The following is a 24,055-nucleotide window of genomic DNA, read 5'->3' as shown; positions in this document are numbered from 1 at the left end:
ATAACTCAGCATTTCCTTTCAAGGATCTGCTTTGAAAACCCACCATCTAAGCCACTGTAAAAGTCTGATGTGAGTTGCATTTATGATTTTGTAGTGAAGGACCTGTCAGTTTTTCAATTATAAAGTTTTATTTTCAAGGACATTTACACCATCTTTTAACTCCTTCAGGGACATCTGAATGATCCTTCTAGGGTTTCCTGTATTTGAGAGGATTTTACAAGGTTTCTGTGAACTACTTAGATATTGCACAGGGGCTTTCTTAGCTTCATGGTTGAAGCTTACTGCATGTAACTCATGAAACTGTAATTTAAGTGTAAAAAATCAGTATGAGATTACATTTGACGCTGTACTCAGTAGCAATTTTTTCAGTTACAAATGGTGTAGTATCTGCATTTTGGAGTTACCTTAAAAAAATGTCTTTGAGTTCTCTTACAAAAATACTCTGTCCTGCAAACGTGCAGCGAATCTGGGATTGTGGAACAGTGATTTGGACACATGTTAAAACCTACTCAATTTATAATCAATTTATCTAAGCACCCAGTTTTTGAAAACTGAATTAACATCTTCGTTGCATCAGTGTCTTTGGAAAATACGAATAGTGACGTTGTACATGGCCACAGCCTGACTTACAGCTGTCATTTCACCAAAGCGGAAAAAACACTGTGTAATTTCAACCCATTGAAATAAGTCTCCCCGGAAAACAGTGAAGTAAGGCCCTGTAAAATTTAGACTACAGCTAAGAAGCTTTGGGGTCAATATAAATGGAAAGCAGCCACTTTTGAGAGAGAAAGGCAAATCAGTGGCAACCAGCTTCCCCTTGATACCTTCACATTCTTTGTTGCTTCAAGTTCTCTGTCAGCTTTGCTAACCTCCTCCCTTACCACAGAATCACAGAATGGTTTCAGTTGAAGGGACATTTAAAGGTCATCTAGTCCAACCCCCCTGCAGTGAGCAGGGACATCTTCAATCAAATCAGGTTGCTCAGAGCCCTGAACAACCCAACCTTGAATGTTTCCAGGGACAGTGCATCTACCACCTCTCTGGGCAGCCTGTGCCAGTGTTTCACCACCTTCATTCTAAAGAATTTCTTCCTTATATACAGTCTAAATCTACCCTGTTTTATTTTAAAACCATTACCCCTTGTCCTATTGCAACAGGTCCTGCTAAAAATTTGTCTCCATCTTTCTTATAAGCCCCCTTTAAGTACTGAAAGGCCATAATAGGATGTCCCTGGACCCTTTCCTTCTCCAGGCTGAACAACCCCAATTCTCTCAGCCTTTCCTCACAGGAGAGGTGCTCCAGCCCTCTGATCATTTTTGTGGCCCTCCTCTGGACCCGCTCCAACAGGTCCACGTCCTTCTTGTGCTGAGGGCTCCAGAGCTGGATGCAGCACTCCAGGTGGGGTCTTATGCTTTACTGAAGACAGTTTCTTCACCTTACTGTCTAAATTTAAAGGGGTTTGCTATCCTCTCCTATTGACCTATTTCAGCTGCTGATGGAGTATATAATGGCTAACAGGTGACCTATTTCCTATGCAAGATTAGCTGAAGTCATCTTGAATATGATCACTAACTCTTGAAATGAGCTCTGGTTAAACACCATTACCTAGAAGAGTAAACACTATCTGTATAATTTGCATCATTTTTGCTTTGAAAATAACATAGGAAAACGGATGATCTTGGAAACAGACAAATATGCACTGAAGAAGGCTAAACAAATGAACATCTATGAAAGCAGCTAGTTTAAACAGAGTTGGCAAGACTTGTGTCCAAGTTAGTTGCTAATTAGTATCTATGTTAATCACATGGGTCACATGGGATAACTGACTTTATTAGATAAGGTGCTAGTAAAGAAGCTGGAGACAAAAGTTTAATTTCTCACTCTGTGGCTGATTCCTGGTGTTACTCTGTTCAATAAAGCTTAAGCAATGGCACTTTCTTGCAATGAAGACGTCAAGGAAAATAGAAGGATGTTCAGCTACAGCAGTCATGAAGGACTCAGCAGTGTCTAAGCACCAAAACAACACACAATGGAGAAAACAGATGTCAGCGAGCAACCTCTAAACAGCCTTTCCCACTGCTGCTGTAGAAGAGAGAAAACTGGGCTAGATGATCCCTTGGTCTTATCCACTGCGGCATTTCTTACGTTTTCATCTAATGCATGCTTCCATCCTCAGTGTTACTTGTTACTGGACTTACCAGATACGGAGACGCAGGTGAAATCGTATTGACTGACAGTCTAAGGAATGATCTGTGGGACACTGGGATGGTCCCTTTGGCTTGTTATTGACTTTTAGCTGAACTAAACTCCCTGAGCACTGAGATGCTCTATCTGATCTATTTTCCACAAATAAAATAAAAATAGTGAGGACAGGTTGCTCTTCATGAATATTGGCAGAACAATTTCTAGCCCTGAAAACAAGTGCAGAAGTAATTACTTCCAGGGAAGAGAGATTCTTAGCATATGAGGAAACACCAGTGGCAACATAGGAGTCTTCAAACTTTGACAGTACTGCAAAACTCTGAGCAGTCTGGAGCATTTAAAGCATTATTTCTTGAACACATTTAAAAGCAAGGAATAGTGTTCTGAGGGCTACCTAAACAAACATTTCAAATGAGGAGACAAAGAAGAAACTATATTTAAAAAAAAATTCTTATAGCATCTCTCCTGCAATGGCCATAATTATGATTGAGAAGGTATTTCTATTATGACATTTAGAGGTTTAAGAACATGATCTGTTTTTCTAATATTGTTCATATTTGTTTATTATCCAAATATGAATTATTATGAAAGTGTGGCAAAAATCCAGTCTGCCTACTTCTGAGTTATGGAATATGAGCAAACACACTTCTGCATAATTTGAAAAATGTTTATATTGCTCCTTTACACTCCAATTCATGTAACTTATAGTTTGACATATACCTGCCTTTGGCATGTTTGAAGAAATCTGGTTTTGAAATAATCAAGTTATGCATCTTAAACCTGCCTACCTCAATCGCAACTGTGCCACATTGCATATTTATTAAAGGCCACTTTTTCCCTTGAGAGAAATATGTGCATATGTGCATGACTCTCAATGAAGTCATGCACATATCTGTGTGTAGAATATGGCAATAAAGCACAAATAAAATAGTAGAGTTGAAGAAGAAATGAAACTTATAAAAGCTATTGGAAAATAACTCCGCTCCAAACACAAGGTGCATGGGAATAAAAGACGATTATGTCCATAAATACATTTCTTGGTCCCATTTCACCTTAGGATCTCACAAATCAGTGCAGAGCGAAACTTCTGATTAAACTTCAGTTTAACTTTCTTATAGATCTTATGGAAATTATATATATAGCACGTATATCAAGCACCATATGTACTCCACAGAATTCAGATTTCTTTATGCTCAGATATGAATTATCCAAGTAACCTACACAAGAATTTCACTCTGCTGACTTGCTGCTTTTTCTTTCGTTGCTCCTCAAATCCTTGAGACCTTGAGTTATACAATCAAGGTTATAGTAAAGAGCAACCAAATGTTACAGCTGAAATGAAAAACTGTGCATTGATTTTACACATCATAGCTCAAAAAATCAAATAGTGAATTATTTCAACAAAAGTCTAGAATTTAGTGAGAATTAAACTAAATAAAATGTAGAACTGAATTTAGTTAATTTTATGAACTACACTTATAGTTTCATGGACTTAAATGAAGTGCCCTCCCCTCTGATGGGAGTTTTAGTGATGTCATAAGTCATGACAACTCAGTCTAGCTCCAAAATCACACATATCATTAAATTTAGGTTCACCTTCATTGCAGCCAATCCCTCCTAATCATTTGTTTTCGTTATAATTACTTGAGAAACACAGTTGGCAATCTTGTTAAATTTTTTTTGTATTTCCTTCTGATGTTTTTTCCTCATTCAGCAGAAACATGATTAAAGACAGCATACACATTTTAGCAGCTGGGTGATTGCCTCTTAAATCCTTTTATGGAATGGATATTTGTGGAGACTTACAGGCACACGCAATTTCCTCCCCTTAATATATGCACAGTCCAGCCTTTGCGGTTCTAACCCGTCCACACGCAGACCTTCAGATTTCTGGAGAGGTGGTGCATCAGGACATAACTTGTATGGCTTTTATTTGAATTTGAAATTGTGTCACTTGAGTCATGCCATGCAAGTTTTAAACAGCATCTTCATCTGTATCTACTGATGCTCACATTCGTATACCACTGCCATTTTATTTCAGGCATGGGAACCATGCTAATGTGACCCTCTCACACTGGAAGCAGATGCTTTTCTTCTCTGCAGCAACAGCCCAGCTGCAAGAAGCAAGGATTTATGTCAGGTCCACTGCCCTTCCCTGCTGGGCTCCAGGAGCCCCAGGAAGCATAGAGTAAGAGTTTCAAAGCAGATACAGTATTGATTGCAGCTCCCTTGATCTGTTAAAATTATGTTCAACCCTGTAAAGCTCAGGAACCACTGAACTAGGACATGTGATGGGATTCTTCTGAGGGAAAGAAAGTTCCATGTGGAGGGGACAAAGTGTTTTATCTCTGGAAGCCGGTTGCTACAGTTGAAACATATTAGTCAGATAACAAAAATTATTTCTGTACCTCTTTACCACAACCTGTGTGACTTTGTCACTTGTACCTATCTATGTGTCTATCTATCTACATGTGTATATATATATATTTATGTGTGTATACCTCTAGATATGACCTATTCTATTTATATTACAAATTGCATTAGAAATTAGTTTTACTAGTCTAAAATGTTTAAGTTTTTCTGAGGACTGTTTCTTCTTTTTCCAATCTCCTATCCATATTTGCTAGATACAAGGAATTCTGGGCTCCAAGAATCTACATTTTTAATAATTTAACCTGAAGCTTTCATTTCACACCAGGAAAAACAAATTAATTACCGGTTTAAGCTTGTTAAACTCAGTGGGACACATTTACAATTAGAGCAAACTGACAAAACTCCTTCTAAGTGAACAAAACAGTGACAAGTTACATAGCTGGGCAGATGGCCCTCCCTCTCCTCACCTGCGGGAGCAGTACAGCACAGTCCTCCTGAGAGAAGTTACCCTGATTTTGAAGACTAAACCAGACTGCCGACTCTAGAAGAATAGGTCTGTTAATCAACAGTTATGTGGGTGCCTGTGTGTGAGTGAGTGTGCGTCAACAATACAACTGACGCAAAACGAGAAAACTTCTACATCGTCCTCTGTGGACTGAAGGAGGAAGACTGCTCTGGTGCCTGGTCAGTCGGTGAGGATTTCCTAAGGCGCAGCTCTGCCTCGGGCTTGACACCAGCTGTGTGGTAGAGTCAGACTGATATCGCACAGTGCATGACCTAGAGCTCCTCTAGGTCTCATGAAGTGCCACAGTATAGCACAGATATCCTGTTAGGTCCAGAAAACAACTTCCGTGTTGCTATGCAGTGCAAAGACTGCGGATATTTTTTAGTGGGAGACTTCTCAGTACTACTACCAAGGATCCTGACACAATTCATGGGAAGAATGAGGCTGACAAATGCAGGTGCTGAGTGAGGAGCTTCTTGAGGGAGACAAACTTCTTACCCATATGTAAGACCGCCAGACCGTATGCAATTTCCTCCAGCATAGATCAGAGTATGTATGTCCACATACAAGTCACAACCTTCAGAATCTTTCCTGATTTTAGGTATGGAATAGTCATATTTTTAAAAAATACAGATAGTAGCTACTTTAACCAGTTTCTGCCCAGTAACTCAGTGGCCAGAGGGCTCACCTGCAATGTGTCGCACACATATTCCACTCACTTCTGAGCCAGTGTTTAAGTCCACCTCTTTCACCTTGCTGCCCTATTCACCAGATTATAGGCTATTTTCAGGTGGTCAGGGAGGAGGTAGGGGCAGAGCACTCTGCTTGGTGTTTGGCTTGGTTTGGTTTGGTTTGAAGGGACTTCTGGAGGTTGCCTAGTCAGTCCTACGTCCCACTTCAAGTAGGACTATCACCAAGACCAACATTGCTATTATAGCTTTTCCATCAAAGGAATGAATCCTTGGCCGAGACAGCATATTACAGGATATCATATATGACCCCTCACACGTACGTAATCTGATTTCTTACCTGAAAGTAGGGCAAATTCCAGTTCTCACTGCAGAAAAATACATATTACCTGGAGTGGGGATCAAAACTGGAGCCATATTAAAGCTCCCTGTAGCCTAAAGAGTATTTAATTCTATTCAAAGCGGACCATTTTTGGCAAAAGAAATTAAGACAAACCTCTTCCAGAGCACCACTGTGATTACTAGGCATAATGTTTTGTGGGAAACAAATTGCAAATTCCCCCCCAGAAAAAGGAATTGACTCTGTATCCTTCAAGCTCTGAACAATAAGCTGCTGGTTAGACAGGTGAGATGCTAGCAGCACTAGCACAACTGCTGCGTTTTAAGCGGGCTAGCATCTGGCATTTTTGGTGTGTGAAGTGTGACTGAGTATGTTCCAAGAGGTGAAACTCATGTCATCAAAACATATGCCAGACCCATTTGAGCCAACAGAAAGAAAAGTGTATTGTAAGCCATGACTCAGCTGACACCCAACGTTTGCATAGAGGAATGCCAACCAAAATGCCTCAGGATTAAATCAGAATAGTGTGGTTATTCTAATGCAGTAAGTTTTCTATACTATGAGGCAGCTGGGGAGGGCTGCTCATATGCTTTTTGATTCCAACCTCATGTGTAGAAGTCTAATCTGAATTTTGTATACACTTCAATTTTTCTTCCCAGATGTCTGTTGTTCTATACAGGGCAAATGGGAAAAAAGCTCTCACAAAAGTGTTTCGTGAGTCTTAGATCAACAATGAAATGCAAATACAGAAAATTGTCTGCTACATTGTCACACATTCTTCTCGTTTTCATTTCATCTCTACACTAAAGTATGACCATCATTCTGATTACTTTCTAACATCCCTCTACTGTTTTTCTTACCTGGTGCATGGGAATATTTTAGTATTGATTTCCAGATGGTGAAATTCTTTGAGGGAAAGCTTTTCTCTTTCTGTAGTATATACTGTATAGAAGAGAATGGAATCCATTGTCATTATCTTGTATGTACATCTAATTTTACAGTGTTACATAAGTGATAGCACTTAAATAAAGCACTTCAAAGTATCTACTCATAACAGAGCACACCATCATAACTGATGGTATGTTGCCTCTTAATGGCAGCAACTTCTGTTTGATTCCCTGTTCTCCTCATACTATGTCTAACTTTTTATATTGCTTTGGTAGAACAAGATTTTCATTGCATCAGATGCTTCTTTATCCTTCTTTGCTGATGGTAATGCTTTATTTCTGAACAGTAACAAAGAAGTCATTGCATAACTCCCTGAACATCCTAAATCAGATGATTTGTTTAGAATTGCAGATTATGATCAAAGGGACTGCTTGAATCATATTTCTGTCATCAGAATTACAAACAAAATAGAGTCATCATAAACACATTATAATCTATTTTGAAAAGAGCATGATGCTGTGTAATGAAGAATCACGGTGCCAAAATTTTTATTTTTAATTAAATATAGCACTGTAACACAGAAGAATGACAGCTCAAATGAGAAGACGCTGATGTTCCTGTTCGTGATTTTCATGCACTCTTCTCAAGCTGCTCTATCTCTTCCACCACATCAGCTAAACAAAATTGTAAACGACAACAGCTGAGACAGCAGATTTCATACGTGTTTTCAGAGACTTCCAGCTCTCGGGTAAAATGAGATGCATTAAAACATAAAGCTGTCTGATGAATTCTGACAGATTGTAGTTCTCCACTACAAAAAAAAAGTTATTCTTTCCTGCTTGCTCAAATTACTGTTGATGCCGTAGGCATCCAGCAGGAGCAGGGCCTTCATGTTTGACAGCAATGTAATCCATTTACTTTTAACAACTGATTGAAGCTTATGTTTTTGGAATTTGTTCTGAGCTGACCACTGACTTCTCCATGCTTACTGGATTGCTGTGTGGATTGGCTAAATACTGAGAATTCATGACCTCTAATGTGATTAAACACCTGTACTGCTTTTATGTTTAATTATTAATAAAAGCAGCTAATTATTTTGTATGACCTTTTGCCATGAATATATCCTTTGACTGCTCTCAAGATCAAAAGGCATCTTCAGAGACAGAAATGAAACAAATTTATCTGCAACTAGTAGAATCAGCTTCCATCATGATCTACAAACCACTTATTTCAAATCAAAGCTTGATTTTACTGTTGGTTCACTTGAGATTACATACAGTGCTAATCATCCCATGTTTGGCTATAAAAATGGGAATTGTATCTTATTTTTTATTTATTAGCTATAACATTAATTTGCACACGTGCACGAATGCATGTGCACACACACACGATGTTAATTTACGAAAAAGAAAAGTTATATGAAATCACTGGGAATACTCAGTGCATAAAGTTAATACAAGTTCTATAAATTATTTTTGAAAAGTGTTCTTCAATAGAACAGGATCACACATCTCAATGAATCTGCAGCCGATTGTGCCCAAATTTTGCTGCTTTTGGATGACTAAAAAAGTCCTTAGAGATGCTCTGTTAATGGGGGGAGGGGGGAGAAGGAGGAAATCAGCTTTATTTCACCTTGAAAACATTGGGATGCTTCAATTTATTTTAAAGGAAAATCTAAAAACTGTAAAAAGGTGTACCTTGATTGGTATTCTGAAAGTTGCATACAGTAAGTTTATGACACATTTGTTTTAACTACTACTAGGTCCGAATCCCCCCAAAAAAGGTAGGGGGGTGGGGGTGGGCTCTGCACCTCAAACTAAATTTATGCACTTCTTGGATGTTTAACTACAAAACAATCAAGCAACAAACATCCCTCCAGGCAGCTGTTCAATGGTGGAAGGTCTCAGGATTGTCAGGTGCCTCTCAGTAAGCCCACAATTGCAGGTAGGACTGGTACTTCCACAAAAAGCAGTCAGAGCCACTTTCTTTTTCACAGCAGTAATAATGTTGCCTCTGCCTCATTCTGCTTTTTACGTTCAGCTCTCTGTACAGAAACCTCAGGTTTGCAGGTAACAGCACTGATGTCTCTGAATCTTTTATTTCAGTCATAGTTGAAAAGATTATGGGAAAACGTGGATGTTCCAATCTACATAATGACTGTCCACTTTGCAAAGCAGCTGCATCACTTACATGCACAAAAGATGCGCAGAAAATGATAAACGAAGTGTAGCTGCTGATATGTCACCGTAATAAAAGGCTGGAGATTGTTTTGTTACTTTTTCCTCTGGGTTTCACTGAGAAATAAGTAGAGCTGTCAGCATGAAAATAGTCTAAATTATTCAGTCTAATTTATGTTTATCATTTGAAGTCTAAAATGAAAGTTCCAATGTGTTAACAGTTTTCTGTAGTTGGGCTGGTAAATTTATTTTTCAAATTAAAAAACATAAGCACATGAGCTCAGAAGTCTACCGCTATGTATCTTGATTGAAAAAATTTTTTGAACAAATTAATGCTTTAAAAATAAAGCTGTTTAGATTGTCCTAGAAATAAAATAGGGAGGAGGAATTTAAAAGTAGATATTATTTGCCACATCTGAATACTTCTGCATTTGGAAAGGTCAATCTCCCTTGCTCATGCACTGTGATAAGCCTCACTGCACCTCATGCACCTGACTTCATCAGTAATCTCTTATTTCTCCTCACGTCCTCCCTTCTCACCTGCCTCCACTGAAGAGGCTCCATCACGGGCCAAGAAGGTCTTAACGCAGCCTTTTCGGCACAGTTTGTGTAAAGAATATAGACAAAACTAATTAATTAACTGGTGAGCTTTCATCACAGTGTTTTGGTTAGCAGGCAGCTCCCATTTCCAATCTACTGTTTGTTATAAATGACAATATGCCATTTGCGTTATCTTTGTCTTTATTAATATTTAAGGCAATAAAAAGCCAGCAAACAGCGCAGGGTGTGCGGGGAGTCACTGCTCCACCAACACGCACACCTTCTAATGGCACCAGCGGTCTTTATATTCTCTCCGGGCTGTTCGTTTCCGCGAAGTCTCCTCCTTCTTTTGATTCTCTGTGCTTATGTGGCATCATTTATTGACGCATGCGTCTTATGATGTTGGTGGTCTTTATAGTTCCTCTGGTGGTCTTCGGGATGAAGAGTCTCTTCTTCCTCAGTGTCCTCTAAATGTCCTTTTTTGGTGTGCTGCCACAGCCTCCCCGCCGCTGCCCGCTCATCTTGCACAAGCGATATAGTTAGCCCAGTCTCAAACCGCACTGGACTTCTATCTTAGCCTAATCTCAAACCCACAGATATCCTGTGTCTTGTTCCATGCCTTATGTAGTTTTGTTATTTCACATTATGCTAGTTTCCTCACTTACACAATACGTGCACTCAACACGAATCATCTTCTAGTCTATTACATGTTCAAGAAATACCGTTTTGAAGCGTTAGGATCTGATTTGCGCTTAGGATATCCGAATGTAAGAAATGTTCAAGCAGACCAAAATTAATCAACAAAAGGTCTCCAGAGACCTTCACGCAATTTAAATTCACAGCAGTAAAAACGACGCGGGCTCGAGAGCATGAGTACAGCGGCGTACGAAGGTGGGGGTCCCTCAGGCGCCGAGTGGATGGTGAGCTCTGAAGGGAAGCGACACCTTAGCCCACCGCCGCCTGAGCGCGGCCATACCGCAGGCCGCAGGCCCGGGCCCGCCGCAGGGCCCCGCTCGCCCGACGCCTGCCCGCGGCTGCGCTACGTTCCCGTTCAGCCTCAACGGTCCAGACATCTCCCCTGCTTCCCTTCCCCTTCCAGACCAAGGCGGTGTTCGCCTTGGGGGCAAGGTGGCCTTTGCCGTTCTCCCTCACCCCTCAGCTCACCCCAGCCCCGCCAGCAAGAGGAAGGCCCGCGGCATGGGCCAGCCGGCTCTGGCAACACCCGTAGGAGACACCCGCGTTGGGCCGAGATGAGCACAAGCGGGGCGAGGAGGGCGGGCACCAAAGGGCTCCCACCAAGCTCCCTCCGGGGGGCTGGCAGGACTCAGCAGCGGCGCTGAGCCCGCGTCCCGTCCCGCCCTCCCTCAGCCCCGGGCCGCGCCGCCTGTGAGGGCGGCTGCCGAGCTCGGCCCCTCGCCATGGAGCCGGGGAGCGGCCTCCGCGGCGGGGCCGCCACTGCAGGTGCGTCGGGGCCCGAGGCCGCCGGGGCTTACCGGGGACTCGGCCTGCCCGGCCGCTGCCCGCGGCCGGGGAAGGCGGTGAAGGGAGGCCAGGCGAGGGCTCCGGACGGGCGGCAGCGTTTGTGAGCGCTGGGGCCTGCCCGGGGCAGCGGAGGTGGAGCCGGCTGGGTCAGGCCGCCGCGGCTGGCTCGGCTGGCGGGGGCAGGCTCGGGTGGTCGGGAAGGGGCTCCCTAGAGAGAGGTTCGGCTGATTTGGGAGGAAATGGCAGCCCTCCCGTGAAGGTTGCACCGCTTTTTGTTATTATTAGTGAAGAAGATAAGCTATGAATGACCTCTGCCTTATATTTATTCGGATTCTTAGTCGTCTTGTCTGGTGTGTTACAAATCTGAAGTTGTTTTCCTGCTCGTTTCACCCAAGTCAGGAGTGAGAACGCGGTGTTGTAGCTAAGTTGTGTCGGATAGGCGCTGGAATTCAGTTAATGTTCCCAGCGCTCCAGTTGTTAAAATAAGGTCGCATCAAACACGCAGACACAAGGGAAAAGAGTTACCAATATTTTTACCTGAAACTGATTAATGTCAGTGAATTTAAATGATTGTTTCTGATCACCCTTTCCTTAGGAATTTAGATATCTTAGTGCTGTCTCCTACGTTTTTCTCAATGACTGATGGCAGAAAGTAATGATTAGTTCTCTCTGATTTCCCGTTTGTTTTCTTAGTTTGAATAAACTAGTAATTGAGCTGAATTGAAGTGTACAAAGTCCTTGTCTCTGGACTTGGCTGTGAATGCTTGGCAAGTCGCTTCCATGGTTTGCTGTCTTGTGCAACTTTCAGTGCTTCATAAACTAATATTCAGGCACCACTTATTCGTATGTGGTTATAGTTTTGGTTGTATCTATAGTATATGTAAGATTTTATTCTTTATTGCATACTGTATGCTTTTTAGAGTACGAGATTCCTAGTATTCCTACTATTCTCTTTTTCCTTGTCTTGTCTTACAAACATTTGTTTTCTTTTGAACAATCTCACCTTTTGTTCTGTCAATATAAAATTGAATATGCTGTCAATATAAAATAAGAAAGCAAAGCAAAAGGTTTCTAAAATGCTTTCTAGTAACTTACCTGAAGGAAGCTTCTTCACTGAAAGGTACTGATCTTGCAGATTTAAAAGCTTGTGGAAATGGAACTATTCAGGTAAAGGCTGAATGTGTGAAATTGAAAAGTATGGTGATATTTTAGTCAATACATTTTAATAAGGGAAGAGGAGACATGCAAAATAATCCCCGCATAATCCCTCAAACTGTTCATGATTGCCTTTTTTTTGAATTCTGCTTTGAAATTCTGCATTCAGGAACTAAAGTAGTTGTTGCAGTGGGTAAAACTTGGAAGATATGGCTGCTTTCGTATTGTGACTTGGCAGTATATAAAGACTGGGATTATTTTCCACAGTCCAAAATGTCAACTGTAAATTTATATATCGTGTAATTAAATATTATTAGCACATGTGAAATTTTGTGAATGACTAAGGGTCTGACTTTCATGGTCTGTCTCATAAAGCTGTAATGAAAAGTATATCCTCAATTTCCAAACCAAATGGATTTACACCCAGCTGATTAAGGGATTACAGTTTTGTTTTGGCAGGGGAACAAATCTGTGCCAACATAGGAATAGATAAACTAACAGCATAGAATTATAATTTAATTTCTGAACAGCAGGCTTTATAGAATAAATTCACATTTGTGCAAATGTATGCGTGTTTTAACAGTGAGAATAGTAAAGAAAAACATGGTAGCGGTAACAGTACTGTGTGCCAGATTAATTAGATATCATTGTAGGTGACAGCAAAAAAAAGCCTGCTGGAAGAGAAAAAAAGAGTGCAAAAGGAAGAACTCTCAGCTTGTAGGGAAAACATATACGTAATTTAAAACTATCAGAAATCTCAGATTTACGTTAGGGTTTTTTGCTTGGCCTGTTCTAATGGGAGAAGAGCAGAATTAGAATCCTTTTATCTCTTTAAGGCTCCTATGGTGCATAAGCTGTCCTTGCTGTCAATACTTTGTAATGTTTCTTTGAGAAGATTGACAGAGTTGAACTCTTGAGTGACTTGGGGTTCTTGTGTGTTATCTGATTTGATATTTCTCTTCTAGATGTGCCACTACAACAGCGTGTTAGAAAAAAGTTTAAAAAAAAACCCCAAACTGTCAAATTATTCTGTTCAGAAAGAAAAATGCCAGAACAGTCCAAACCTGGAAAGAGTTAATTTAAGCATATAGTTATAAGAGTATCAACATACTTGTGGTATCTTGAATTGGGAGTTTACACATTTTCAAATAGGAGGAAATAATTTCCTCACCTGTGATCTCACTGAAGAGTGATGCACAGTAACTTTATGAGGGGCGAAACTGGTTTATGCTGATTTAATTCTGGGCATACTTGATGCTTCCCATGTGATTTACTTTGCACCTGTGTGCTATTTGGTTTGTGCATGGACAATTAAATGTTCACAAGGTTATTCTCACAAAAAACTTCCATAATTTTGGGGTTTTCTTTTAGAAAGCTTAATTTTTTTTTCAGAGATATTCAAAATATCTAGGATTACAAACTACTTTTAAAGACAGATGCTGATTTTGGCCTGCAAAATTTCATGTGTTAGGTACTTGAATACTTTTTGAAGGTCTCAGCTTTAGCTGCCTGTGGTGCACCAATTCGTCTCACTGAAGTTAGCTGTCCATAATATATGTATGTACATCTGATCTAGTCATCTGAACTCTCTTTGTAGTCTGGGAAGGGAAACAAGCATTTCTGGGTCATGACTTCATCACAAGGTAGATGTACAAATCACTTGGCTTATTTTTAACATTAGAAATCTCTGTTTCTGCCCATTGATGAAAAAGGAAGCCTAGGCAACTCGCTCAGCTGTAGCCTTCGGAACTGTAGATTTCTGTAGTTAAGAAGAGATAAATCCTACCTGTAAAGTGTTACTGAAATTGCAAGGAATTATGCTTGCTTATGTTCTTAAGTGCTATGAAAAGGTTATAATTGGGAAATGTTAAAAAGCTCTAAAATATTTTTCAAATCGTTTGTGTTATTTGGTTTTGGAGACTTGATTTTAGAAGCTAAAACAATTTAAAACTTAAATTGTTTGAAGATATAAATCATGTTACATTTTAAGCAAGTTTCCTTGTGGTTTTGACATATTTTGAATATATATTATTTTCAGTACCATTTTAGCATCTTCAATCCATTAAAAAAAAAAAAAGGAAAAAAGAATATGCTGGAGGTATTTTTTAGGCTTGTGGTAGTAAACAGAGTTTTTCCCTCAGTATGTATGTCCACATTACGTGTCTTTGTGTATTAAGAGTATAGGTTGTTTTAAAATGACACTGTGGAGTAGCCTTTGTTTAATATACATTTTTACAATAGAAGCTGCTTAATTGGAACACAGGGCATACCTTATCTTGATTATGCAGCTCTCCCATTATCATTATTTATTGTACGCACAAAAGTGTATTATATGAGGCATACCAGTTAAATCAAGTTTATTTTATTGTTGCTTCATATTATGGCCGTATATGTCTGCAGCTTAGCCCAGTTCTGCTAGAGCACTTGGATCATTTTGTGATCCATTTTGTATTCTGTTATAATAGGCCAATATCTTGGTTGCTATTGTATAATGCAGGATGAGGTTACAAAGATGTGGGTAATTTTTTCACGTTTATCTGCAGTGCGTAATTGACAGACTAGTTAAAGTCATGGTAACAAAACAGGTTTTCCTATTATGTTTGCACCATTAAAGACAGACCATACACTTAAATTTAGAAGGGAGACCACTTTTTGAATATTTGTTGCATACGGTTATTTAGGACTGTCTGAAGATTTTTAGATGTGTAATAATGGTGGGTGGCAATTTGTTTCTGTCCTGCCTTTATATGTCTCATCTTGTTTCAAATGTGAAAAAAAACGAGCCCTTGAATGGGCTGGAAGTTATATGAGTTACAGTCTGTTTGGTGTATTACTCTATTAATGTTTAAAATGTTCAGTCTGAGATGATAATGATCTGAATAACAAATAAATGTCCTGTTGTAAGCAGTAAAGTTTTGTCTGTGATCTTTGAAGAAGTTTCTTCAATTATTAGCCATGAGTTTCATGGGCAAACTTAGAGATCATGCCTAAGGTGTGCAAACCTGGGATGTAGAGTAGTATTACTCAAATGCTGAATTATTTCAGACAGGGGTAGGTTTTGGGTTTTTTTTTAAATGCCTCGTAATGTTAAATCACAGTATAACTGTGTTGGTATAAAAACACTGATTTAATCCTCTCCCCCCACAGTCCCACCCTGTGACTTCCCTGTTTCCAAGGTCAGTCAGAAAAGTGTATGTAGCATTCAGGAAGGTGAACTACCTAAAATCATAGAATCATAGAAAGTTTTGGGTCGGAAGGGAGCCCTAGAGGTTATCTAGTCCAACCCCCCCCCAGCGAGCAGGGACACCACTAACTAGATCAGGTTGCTCAGAGCCCTGTCCAACCTGGTCTTGAATGTTTCCAGGGATGGGGCCTCCACTACCTCTCTGGGCAACCCGTTCCAGTGTTTCACCACCCTCATTGTAAAGAATTTCTTCCTTATGTCCAGCCTAAACCTACCCTGTTTTAGTTTAAAACCATTACCCCTCGTCCTGTCACTGTTGTCTCTACTAAAAAGATTGTTCCCATCTTTCCTATAGGCTCCCTTTAAGTACTGAAAGGCTGCAATCAGGTCTCCCTGCAGCCTTCTCTTCTCCAGGCTGAACAAGCCCAGCTCTCTCAGCCTGTCCTCATAGGAGAGGTGCTCCAGCCCTCGGATCGTTTTTGTAGCCCTCCTTTGGACCCGCTCCAACAGTTCCATGTCCTTCTTGTGCTGAGGGCTCCAGAGCTGAACGCAGTACTCCAGGTGAGGTCTCACCAGAGCCGAGTAGAGGGGCAGAATCATCTCTCTCGACCTGCTCCCTTGCCTGGAAACACCCCTGAAGTTCTTTTTAAAATCTCGAGAGCTGAGGATTCATGTGGATGAACCGAGTAGCTAATCTCTTGATGGCTGGGTGCTGCTGTTCCTCTGGGTGGAGGAACTCAGAGCTCGCTGAGAGAGAAGGGTGGATGTGAGCCCAGGAGCTTGAGAGGCTCATCCCAGGATCACTGGGTTTTTCCTCAGGGAGCAGTCCATTTTGAGCTTTCTGCAGCCTTAAGCTTAACCCTTGCTAGGTTGATCCTGCTTGGGAAGCAGATTCCTCTATTTCACGTGTACTAATGCAAAGAGTAATGAAGAGATCATCCCTGCGCTTCTGTTAAAGACAAAAAACTATTGTTATCCCTGTCAGCCTGTTGTTGACCCGAGTGCAATTCTGGCATGAGGTAGAGAAACCCAGGTGTTTTTGTCCTCTTGAGACTTAATTTGGTGGTGTGTGCAGCAGTGACTCCTACTCATTCAGGGGCTGCACTGTTCAGTTTTGTGTCGTTAATAGTGGAAAATGAAACAGGAAGAAGAAAGAGGCAGAAAAGCGTCTTCTGACAGCGAAGAGAGCATGGGGCGGAGGGGGGAAGGGATGCTTTTGTGCCAGCAGTAGACTTGGGGAATTGTCTTTGCTTCTTGAAGATACTGCATTTGTCCTCAACTTTCAGGTTTTGACAACATGTTATCAGTATGAAAATGGGGACTAATAACTAGCAAGGTGCATAAACCGCCCTTTTATGGGGTTGCAGGTTTTTTGGTGTTGCAGCCAGCTGATACGAGCTGGGATACTTGAATTTCTATCAAACTTTTACTCAGCTTCGAAGCTTCTGCCTCAGTTTTCAGTTCATGCAAATGTGTATTTCTTCCAAATATTAGTGTTCATGGTCAGATTTGATATTTTTAAATTAGCCTGTTTTATTTTTTTTTCACATGCAAAAGAAATCTAAAGTGAAAGAAATTGGAAAATTTCTAGCTTGTTAAAATTGCTTTAATGAATGGTTTAAGCTTAGATGCAAGTTTCATGGCTTTAATGGATGCTTTAGTTTTTTTAGTAACAATTAATTATTTGAATTGTTTGGGGGTTTTTACCAATAATGTGAAACCTTTGACCTTTGGAATGCTGTTAAATATTTGGTTTTTCTGACTGAGAAGAAAATGAACTAAAAAGGTGATGATCTGAATATAGTGGAGTTTCTTCCTAATTAGCAGGAATTATGTCCTCATCACATGTTGCAGACAGTGTTAAAACAAAGGTGAGACTTATCAGAAAGGTATCTTGCAATCGTTAATGGTGTAATATGAGCTGCTGGATCAAATGCAGTTGCAGAACAGCAGGACTGGCAAGTTGGTGGAGTAGGGTAGTGTTTGTGAATCAGATGTACCTTTATTCTTTCAGTTATCCCATTTCTTGCTTATATCTAAGGTCCCCAAAGCATCTTACACCGCCTCTTAGTTCCCCTTGGCTATCTAACAAGGAGCTGTACAGGACAGTTCATGGCTTCTTTTGTAATTATTTCAGCAGCTGAATTATTACTCAACAGTCTTTCACGTCTAGGGCCTCAGCAGGGCTGTGGGTCCTCGGTACCCTCTCCCTGCATGAGAGTTAGAAGGTTGGAGAGAGGGGGAGGTCTTTCGTGTGTCAGAAGTCTGGAGACCCAGTCTGGTTCGACAGCGAATTTAGCCAGTCCTGTCCTCTAAGTGTACTCCTAGTATCAGACTGTGGATTGAGAGGGTTGCACAGGAGACTTGTCACTGGGCGGTACCTGTTGTTAGGGTATTGCGCCCTGCTTCTAGCAGGGCTCACAAGGGGTTACTGGTTCCCTCCTTAACGCTGAGTAAACCCACAAATGGAGCTTTGTTAGTAAGTAGTTCTTCTCGCTGAGTAACTTGGGTACCAGCTGTGTTTTGGTGGATAATTCTTGATCCAGCCAGTTCCTGTCGGACATTATTCTGGCGTTAGCAGCTAGGGTTAGACTGGTGGCTTCTTTCTGCTCTTGGTCTGGTGCTGTTCCCAATCAAGAAAGATTTCTGGTTTGGTTCTAAACCTTTTTCTACCTAACCGTTGGTGTCATTTCTGCACTGATATGAGAAAAAATGTTATTGATAAAACTCTGTAGCTGCCAATATGCTTTTAGTGGAATGCATTCGCATTTGGTGGTCTTTGGTGCAGCACTTCCTGAGAGCAACAGACTGCTGTGCAATTTTTGCTAATGCAGTTGGCCAGCACACCCGTATTTCTAGCAGCATCATAAGGTGTCTTATTTTCTAGGAGATTTTTACAGTGGTTTCTGAGAGAGCAGTTGTACCTTTAGGGAACTTTGGAAAAACTTGAATCAACTCTTACAACTCCTGCTTTTCGTTCCACAAACTTCTCTTTTCATTATCATAAAAGATGAAAAGAAAAGAGAGATGGCGATAGTGACAGTAATAGAAAGGGGTGAAAGAGCTGTATATTCTCTATAAAATCTTTATGAAATCCACTGTTTCTGGAAATACGTGCGGGTGTGTCACGATTTGTCATTAATTACCTGGTTTTAAACAAGAGATTTTGAGATTCCAGCAGAATTACTTCTCCAAAAGCTGCTTTAATTGTGTCTTGTTCCTAAGGAGAACCAACTTTGTGAACTGTGCTGCCTTTTTTGTTTTTTTAACAGCATCTCTGCAAGTAATTATTCCAGAGAAGGCATGACACTGTTTCTCCAGAGTGAAAGTACCTCATTAAACTCATTCAGTGTAAGGCACTACTGCTGTAGAATTGAGACTGTATAAGATGTCAAAGAGAAAAAGGCCTCCTTCAAAACCCAAATTTCATCACTTAGCTGTATGTCCTAGGAGTTAACGTGGAATCCTGTTTCATGTTTTGATGATTATGATTTAAAGCAAAATTAGGTAAAATATCATGCTTTATGTGATTTATTAGGGATACATCTCCTTTAGGAAATAGCATTTTGGCACGATGAGGGTGAAAGAACCGTTTGCTTGTCTGTGTTGTATTATTAGCATGTGCACTAAGGTTTTTGCTCTGTTGAAAATAGAATAGTCCTCTTTAAAATGAATCAGAAAAGTGTCTCTCTCTAGTTTGGTAGTACGTGGTGAAAAATACTACTAAAGTAGCATTTCACACTTCTGAATTTCCTTGAGCTGTAGAAATTCAGTATCAACAATTCCCATTCCAGTTCGTTGTAATACTTGTCTACTTATTAGATGATTTTTATTGAGGATTTTTTTTTTTACTCTAAATCACCGGATTTAGAGTTGTGGGCTGAGATTTGTAAAGTGCGTAGCAGTAAAGTATCAGTGGTCAAACAGCTAACTTTGACTTTTCTGTGTAATAGTATGTCATGTGAATAGAAATAAACAGAGCGTGATAGAAAAGAAAGTATTAATGGTGATCCTCTAATAATAAAAGGTCCCTGAACATTCATAAAATGCTGAAATTAAATACCATCCCTTGACCCATACTGGAATGTTGGTGGTTCTGCAACTTCCCTGAATGTAATTTAAAGGAAAATGCTAGTACTTACAAAGTGTGTTATAAAGCACAAAGCAAATCTTTCTTTGTCCTTTTTTAAAAGGAAAGCGAATCAGAAAGCTCTTGCAAAGTAGTCTGCAGAGATATCAAAGTGATAAACCAGCAGCGAAAGCCATTTGTAAGACATCTTTCTGGCTGCCTTAATTTGTGGCTCTGCTCTGCAAAGGAACTTTGTAGGAAAGGAGCTTTGACAGACACTGAGTAACATCTGGTTGAAACTTCCATTAAGACGATGAGAGAAGCTGGGAAGCACATTTCAGGTTCAAAGCCAAAGATTTTGAGCACTTTAGTGTTACTACTTACTCTTCTTTCAGTGTGGTTCCATGTATTTCATTTTATTCACAGCTCTGAAGGCAATTCAATTACTTACATGGTTCTGTATTTGTAAAACATTTCCTTTGATGTGTAAGGCAAATGAGAGTTTTAGATCAGTTTGTTGTCCCACAGAGGTGCTGATCCTTTAAGGCTGATACAATTAACCTCTGCTTTTCACTGGAATTCCTAGATATGAATGGATAAGTTGTGTGAAATAGATTTTTTTTTTTTAATGAGTAAGAAATTTTGCAAAAAGTACCATTTATTTAATGCATAACTGCTTTAAACAGTAGGTATAGATACTATAGTTCAGTTTCTAAGGGCTTATACTTCCATTAGCTTTAAGAGTGCACAGGTGGCTTAGACTACATGTTTTTGCCCTGACACAAGGCAGGAACGTACTGTTTCAAGTGGAGAACAGTAACTTAAAACACAGCTGTAGGTAGATAGATCCCCAACATCACCCCCATTTTTAAAAAGCGATAAAAGAAGACCCGGGGAACTATAGGCCAGAAAGTCTCACCTCTGTGCCTGGCAAGATGATGGAGCAAATCCTCCTCAAAACCATGCTAAGGCACACGGATAACAAGGAGGTGACTGGGGACAGCCAACATGGCTTCACCAAAGGCAAATCGTGCCTGATCAACTTGGTATCCTTCTATGATGGGGTTACAGCGTTGGTAGACAAAGGGCGGGCAACTGACATCATCTACCTGGACTTGTGCAAGGCATTCGACGCTGTCCCGCATGACGTCCTTGTCTCTAAATTGGAAGGACATGGATTTGACAGATGGACTACTCATTGGATAAAGAAGTGGCTCGATGGATGCACACAAAGAGTTGCAGTCAATGGCTCGATGTCCAGGTGGAGACCAGTGACAAGTGGTGTACCTCAGAGGTCGGTACTGGGGCCAGTGCTGTTTAATGTCTTTCTTGGCAACATGGACAGTGGGACTGAGTGCACCCTCGGCCAGTTTGCCGACAACACCAACTGTGTTGACACGCTGGAGGGAAGGGATGCCATTCAGAGGGACCTTGACAGGCTGGAGAGGTGGGCCTGCGTGAACCGCATGAAGTTCAACAACGCCAAATGCGAGATCCTGCACGTGGGTCGGGGCAATCCCAAACACAAATACAAACTGGGCGGAGAGTGGCTTGAGAGCAGCCCTGAGGAGAAGGACTTGGGGGTACTGGTGGATGAGAAGCTCAACATGAGCCGGCAATGTGCGCTTGCAGCCCAGAAAGCCAACAGTATCCTGGGCTGTATAAAGAGAAGTGTGGCCAGCAGGGCAAGGGAGGGGATTCTGTCCCTTTACTCCGCTCTTGTGAGACCCCACCTGGAGTGCTGCATCCACCTCTGGAGCCCCCAACATAAGAAGGACATGGATGTGTTGGAGCAGGTCCAGAGGAGGGCCACAACGATGATCAGAGGGCTGGAGTACCTCTCCTACGAGGACAGGCTGAGGGAGTTGGGGCTGTTCAGCCTGGAGAAGAGAAGGCTCCGGGGTGACCTTCTAGCAGCCTTCCAGTACCTGAAGGGGCCTACAGGAAGGCTGGAGAGGGACTTTTCACAAGAGTGTGTAGTGATAGAACAAGGGGGAACGGCTCTAAACTAAAAAAGGGCAGATTTAGATTAGATAGGAGAAAGAAATTCTTCGCCATGAGGGTGGTGAAACACTGGCCCAGGTTGCCCAGAGAAGCTGTGGATGCCTCCTCCCTGGCAGTGTTCAAGGTCAGGTTGGATGGAGCTCTGAGCAACCTGGTCTAGTGGAAGATGTCCCTGCTGATGGCATGGGGGTTGGAACCGGATGATCTTTAAGGTCCCTTCCAACCCAAACCCTTCTATGATTCTATCCCTTGTGCTCTGTACATTTCAAAACATAACTGACTGGTGTGTCTGAATGGACAGTGTGCAAGGAATGTACACAAATTGTTTGTGCATTTCAGAAGTATTTGAAAGGTGAAAGAAATATTTAAAGGGCAACTGCTTCTGTAAGTGCCTCTGATGGATAAATAAATATGTAATGATTTATGACTTACGGTCTAAAGTTGAGGAGAACCAAAGGAAGAAATCAGCTTAGTGATAGCAGGTGATCTGGTGAAAGGATGACATAAAATACCTTACTCAAATTGGCTGTGACTATTTCAGAGATACTCAACACAACTTACTATAGTGCTTAGCCTGCACACTTCTTGGATAACAAAAGAATATAGTATCATTAACAATTTTTTACATGTCAAGGCCAGGATGAAAGCATAGGAAGTGATTTTTTTTCAGGTAATATTTTTTCAAGTAAAGAAAAAATACAATGAACTACTGAATGAAAATGGTGTGGAATTAGGAAAAAAATCACTTGCTAATTAGGTAGGCTGGATATTAATAGTTATTTTTAATTTCATGTTTTCCTTTTCTGTTTCTAGGTCCTGTGCTTTTGCCCATAACATAATAATCTAGATAAATATTTTATTTTTCTGACTCCTGTATTGCCTTTTGCCCTGTCCTCGCTGTTTGTAACAGAGCTGATCTTCTTCACTTATCTTACTAGCCACTTGTATCGCTTTGAAGCTGTCTACATAGACTTTTCTTGCAGGTTTGAGGGTTAATGTAAACTTAGAGCTGCAAGTGCAGTAATAGCAGGTGTCCAAAACCAGAAACTAAGAACAACCTCAGAAGTTTTATCTTTTGAGCACCAGGGCTTTTTGGTGCACTTTCAAGAAATTGCGTGTGTTGTTCTTAAGCTAAGTATAAATAACCCCATAGGCATTCTTTGGTCACGGATTTAGGATTTTTTTTGGGGGAGGAGGGGGTCAGGAGGTTTTTCTGAGATTAGTATTCGTGTGGTTTCATCTTTGTTTTTGTGGAGATAACATTTGCATTTAAAATTTCGCTAGGATAAGCCTATTTGAAGTGTTTGCTATTTCCACAATTATTCTCAAACACTGCCTGAATTTTATTGTTATGGGTGAAGTGCAGTTCATGTATGTTTTATTCTCACATTGTGCACAGATGTTTATATTTCTTATCTTTTCCTTGATGATTTAGGAATGCACTAGAAATAAAATTATTGGTCTCACAGTTTTCAAAGCCAAAAAATTACTGTGCATGATTTCCTTAATAGAGTCATAGTGAAGTTACTTTTTTGTTTTCTGTTTCTCTAATGTAATAGAAATTAAAGGCGGAAGAGGAAATCAAGTTTGGTATTTGAAAATATCAAAACTAGCATTGGCTTTTGCAATTATCCACTCAAAACCACCAGGAAGGAGTTGCAAAGAATACACTGAGCACCTTGCCAAAACTGTATCCGAACAAGATATCGGATGGAGGTCGAAAGTTGAAGCACTGGAAGCTGAAGTTCTTCGATTACGTCAGGAACTTCTTTTGAACAAGATCTGTCCGAGATTCTGCTTGGAAAATGGTAAGTTTCTGAAATAATTTCTGACTATGTTACAGTACCAAGGAAACAAACAGCTTCCATGTGGCCTACTATTTCTTGTACCAAGATACAAGGGTCTTCAGTGTACAGCTTTCTATTTTTTCCCAAAGCTCTGAAGTAGAACACTTAATTCATTTGTAATGGGACTGAGCTTGAGAATTTGATGCTTACTCAGAACTTACATTTTTAACCTTCAGAATCAATATGTACCATACAGAATAATTCCAGATGAAATTGTCAGTATAAAATGTTACTCTATAACCTCATAGATACTAGTTTGTAAGAATACTGATGTATCCTATTTACATTTGGAACATGTCTTAAAGACATACTGCATATTTTTTTACCACTTTAAAGATGCTTAAAATCAGAATTTAAGCCTAATGTGTTGAAAGCATGAATCCTTAATTTGTATAATGGGACGCTTGGGCAGGCAAAGGACTGTATGTCTGCTACTTCTGTTAATGTGTTTAGATTGTGGATGCTGTGACTGTTTATTATGACATATGATAAAATAGTGAGTTTGGTATTGTAGGATTCAGGAAAGCTGTTAAAGGATATGAAAAAGACAGAAAAATAGACTCAAACAGCACTGTTTCTCTGACTTGTGCATGTGGAATA

General features: G+C 40.5%; 1 protein-coding gene across 1 annotated transcript in view; it reads left to right on the top strand.

Annotated features, from left to right (window-relative positions):
* The first annotated feature begins 10,583 nt into the window (after positions 1-10,583).
* The window catches only part of MEI4 (meiotic double-stranded break formation protein 4), a 93,004-nt gene continuing 79,532 nt past the window's right edge, over positions 10,584-24,055 (top strand). Inside the window, exons 1-2 of the mRNA XM_075444997.1 lie at positions 10,584-10,938; positions 23,168-23,416. Coding sequence (XP_075301112.1) covers positions 10,584-10,938; positions 23,168-23,416 — 604 coding nt within the window. The remainder of the gene's footprint in view (positions 10,939-23,167; positions 23,417-24,055) is intronic.

The sequence above is a fragment of the Opisthocomus hoazin genome, chromosome 2 (assembly GCF_030867145.1).
Source record: "Opisthocomus hoazin isolate bOpiHoa1 chromosome 2, bOpiHoa1.hap1, whole genome shotgun sequence".
NCBI classification, from domain to species: domain Eukaryota; kingdom Metazoa; phylum Chordata; class Aves; order Opisthocomiformes; family Opisthocomidae; genus Opisthocomus; species Opisthocomus hoazin.
Note: the sequence above shows the minus strand (reverse complement) of the source record. Positions and strands in the feature narration are given on the sequence as shown.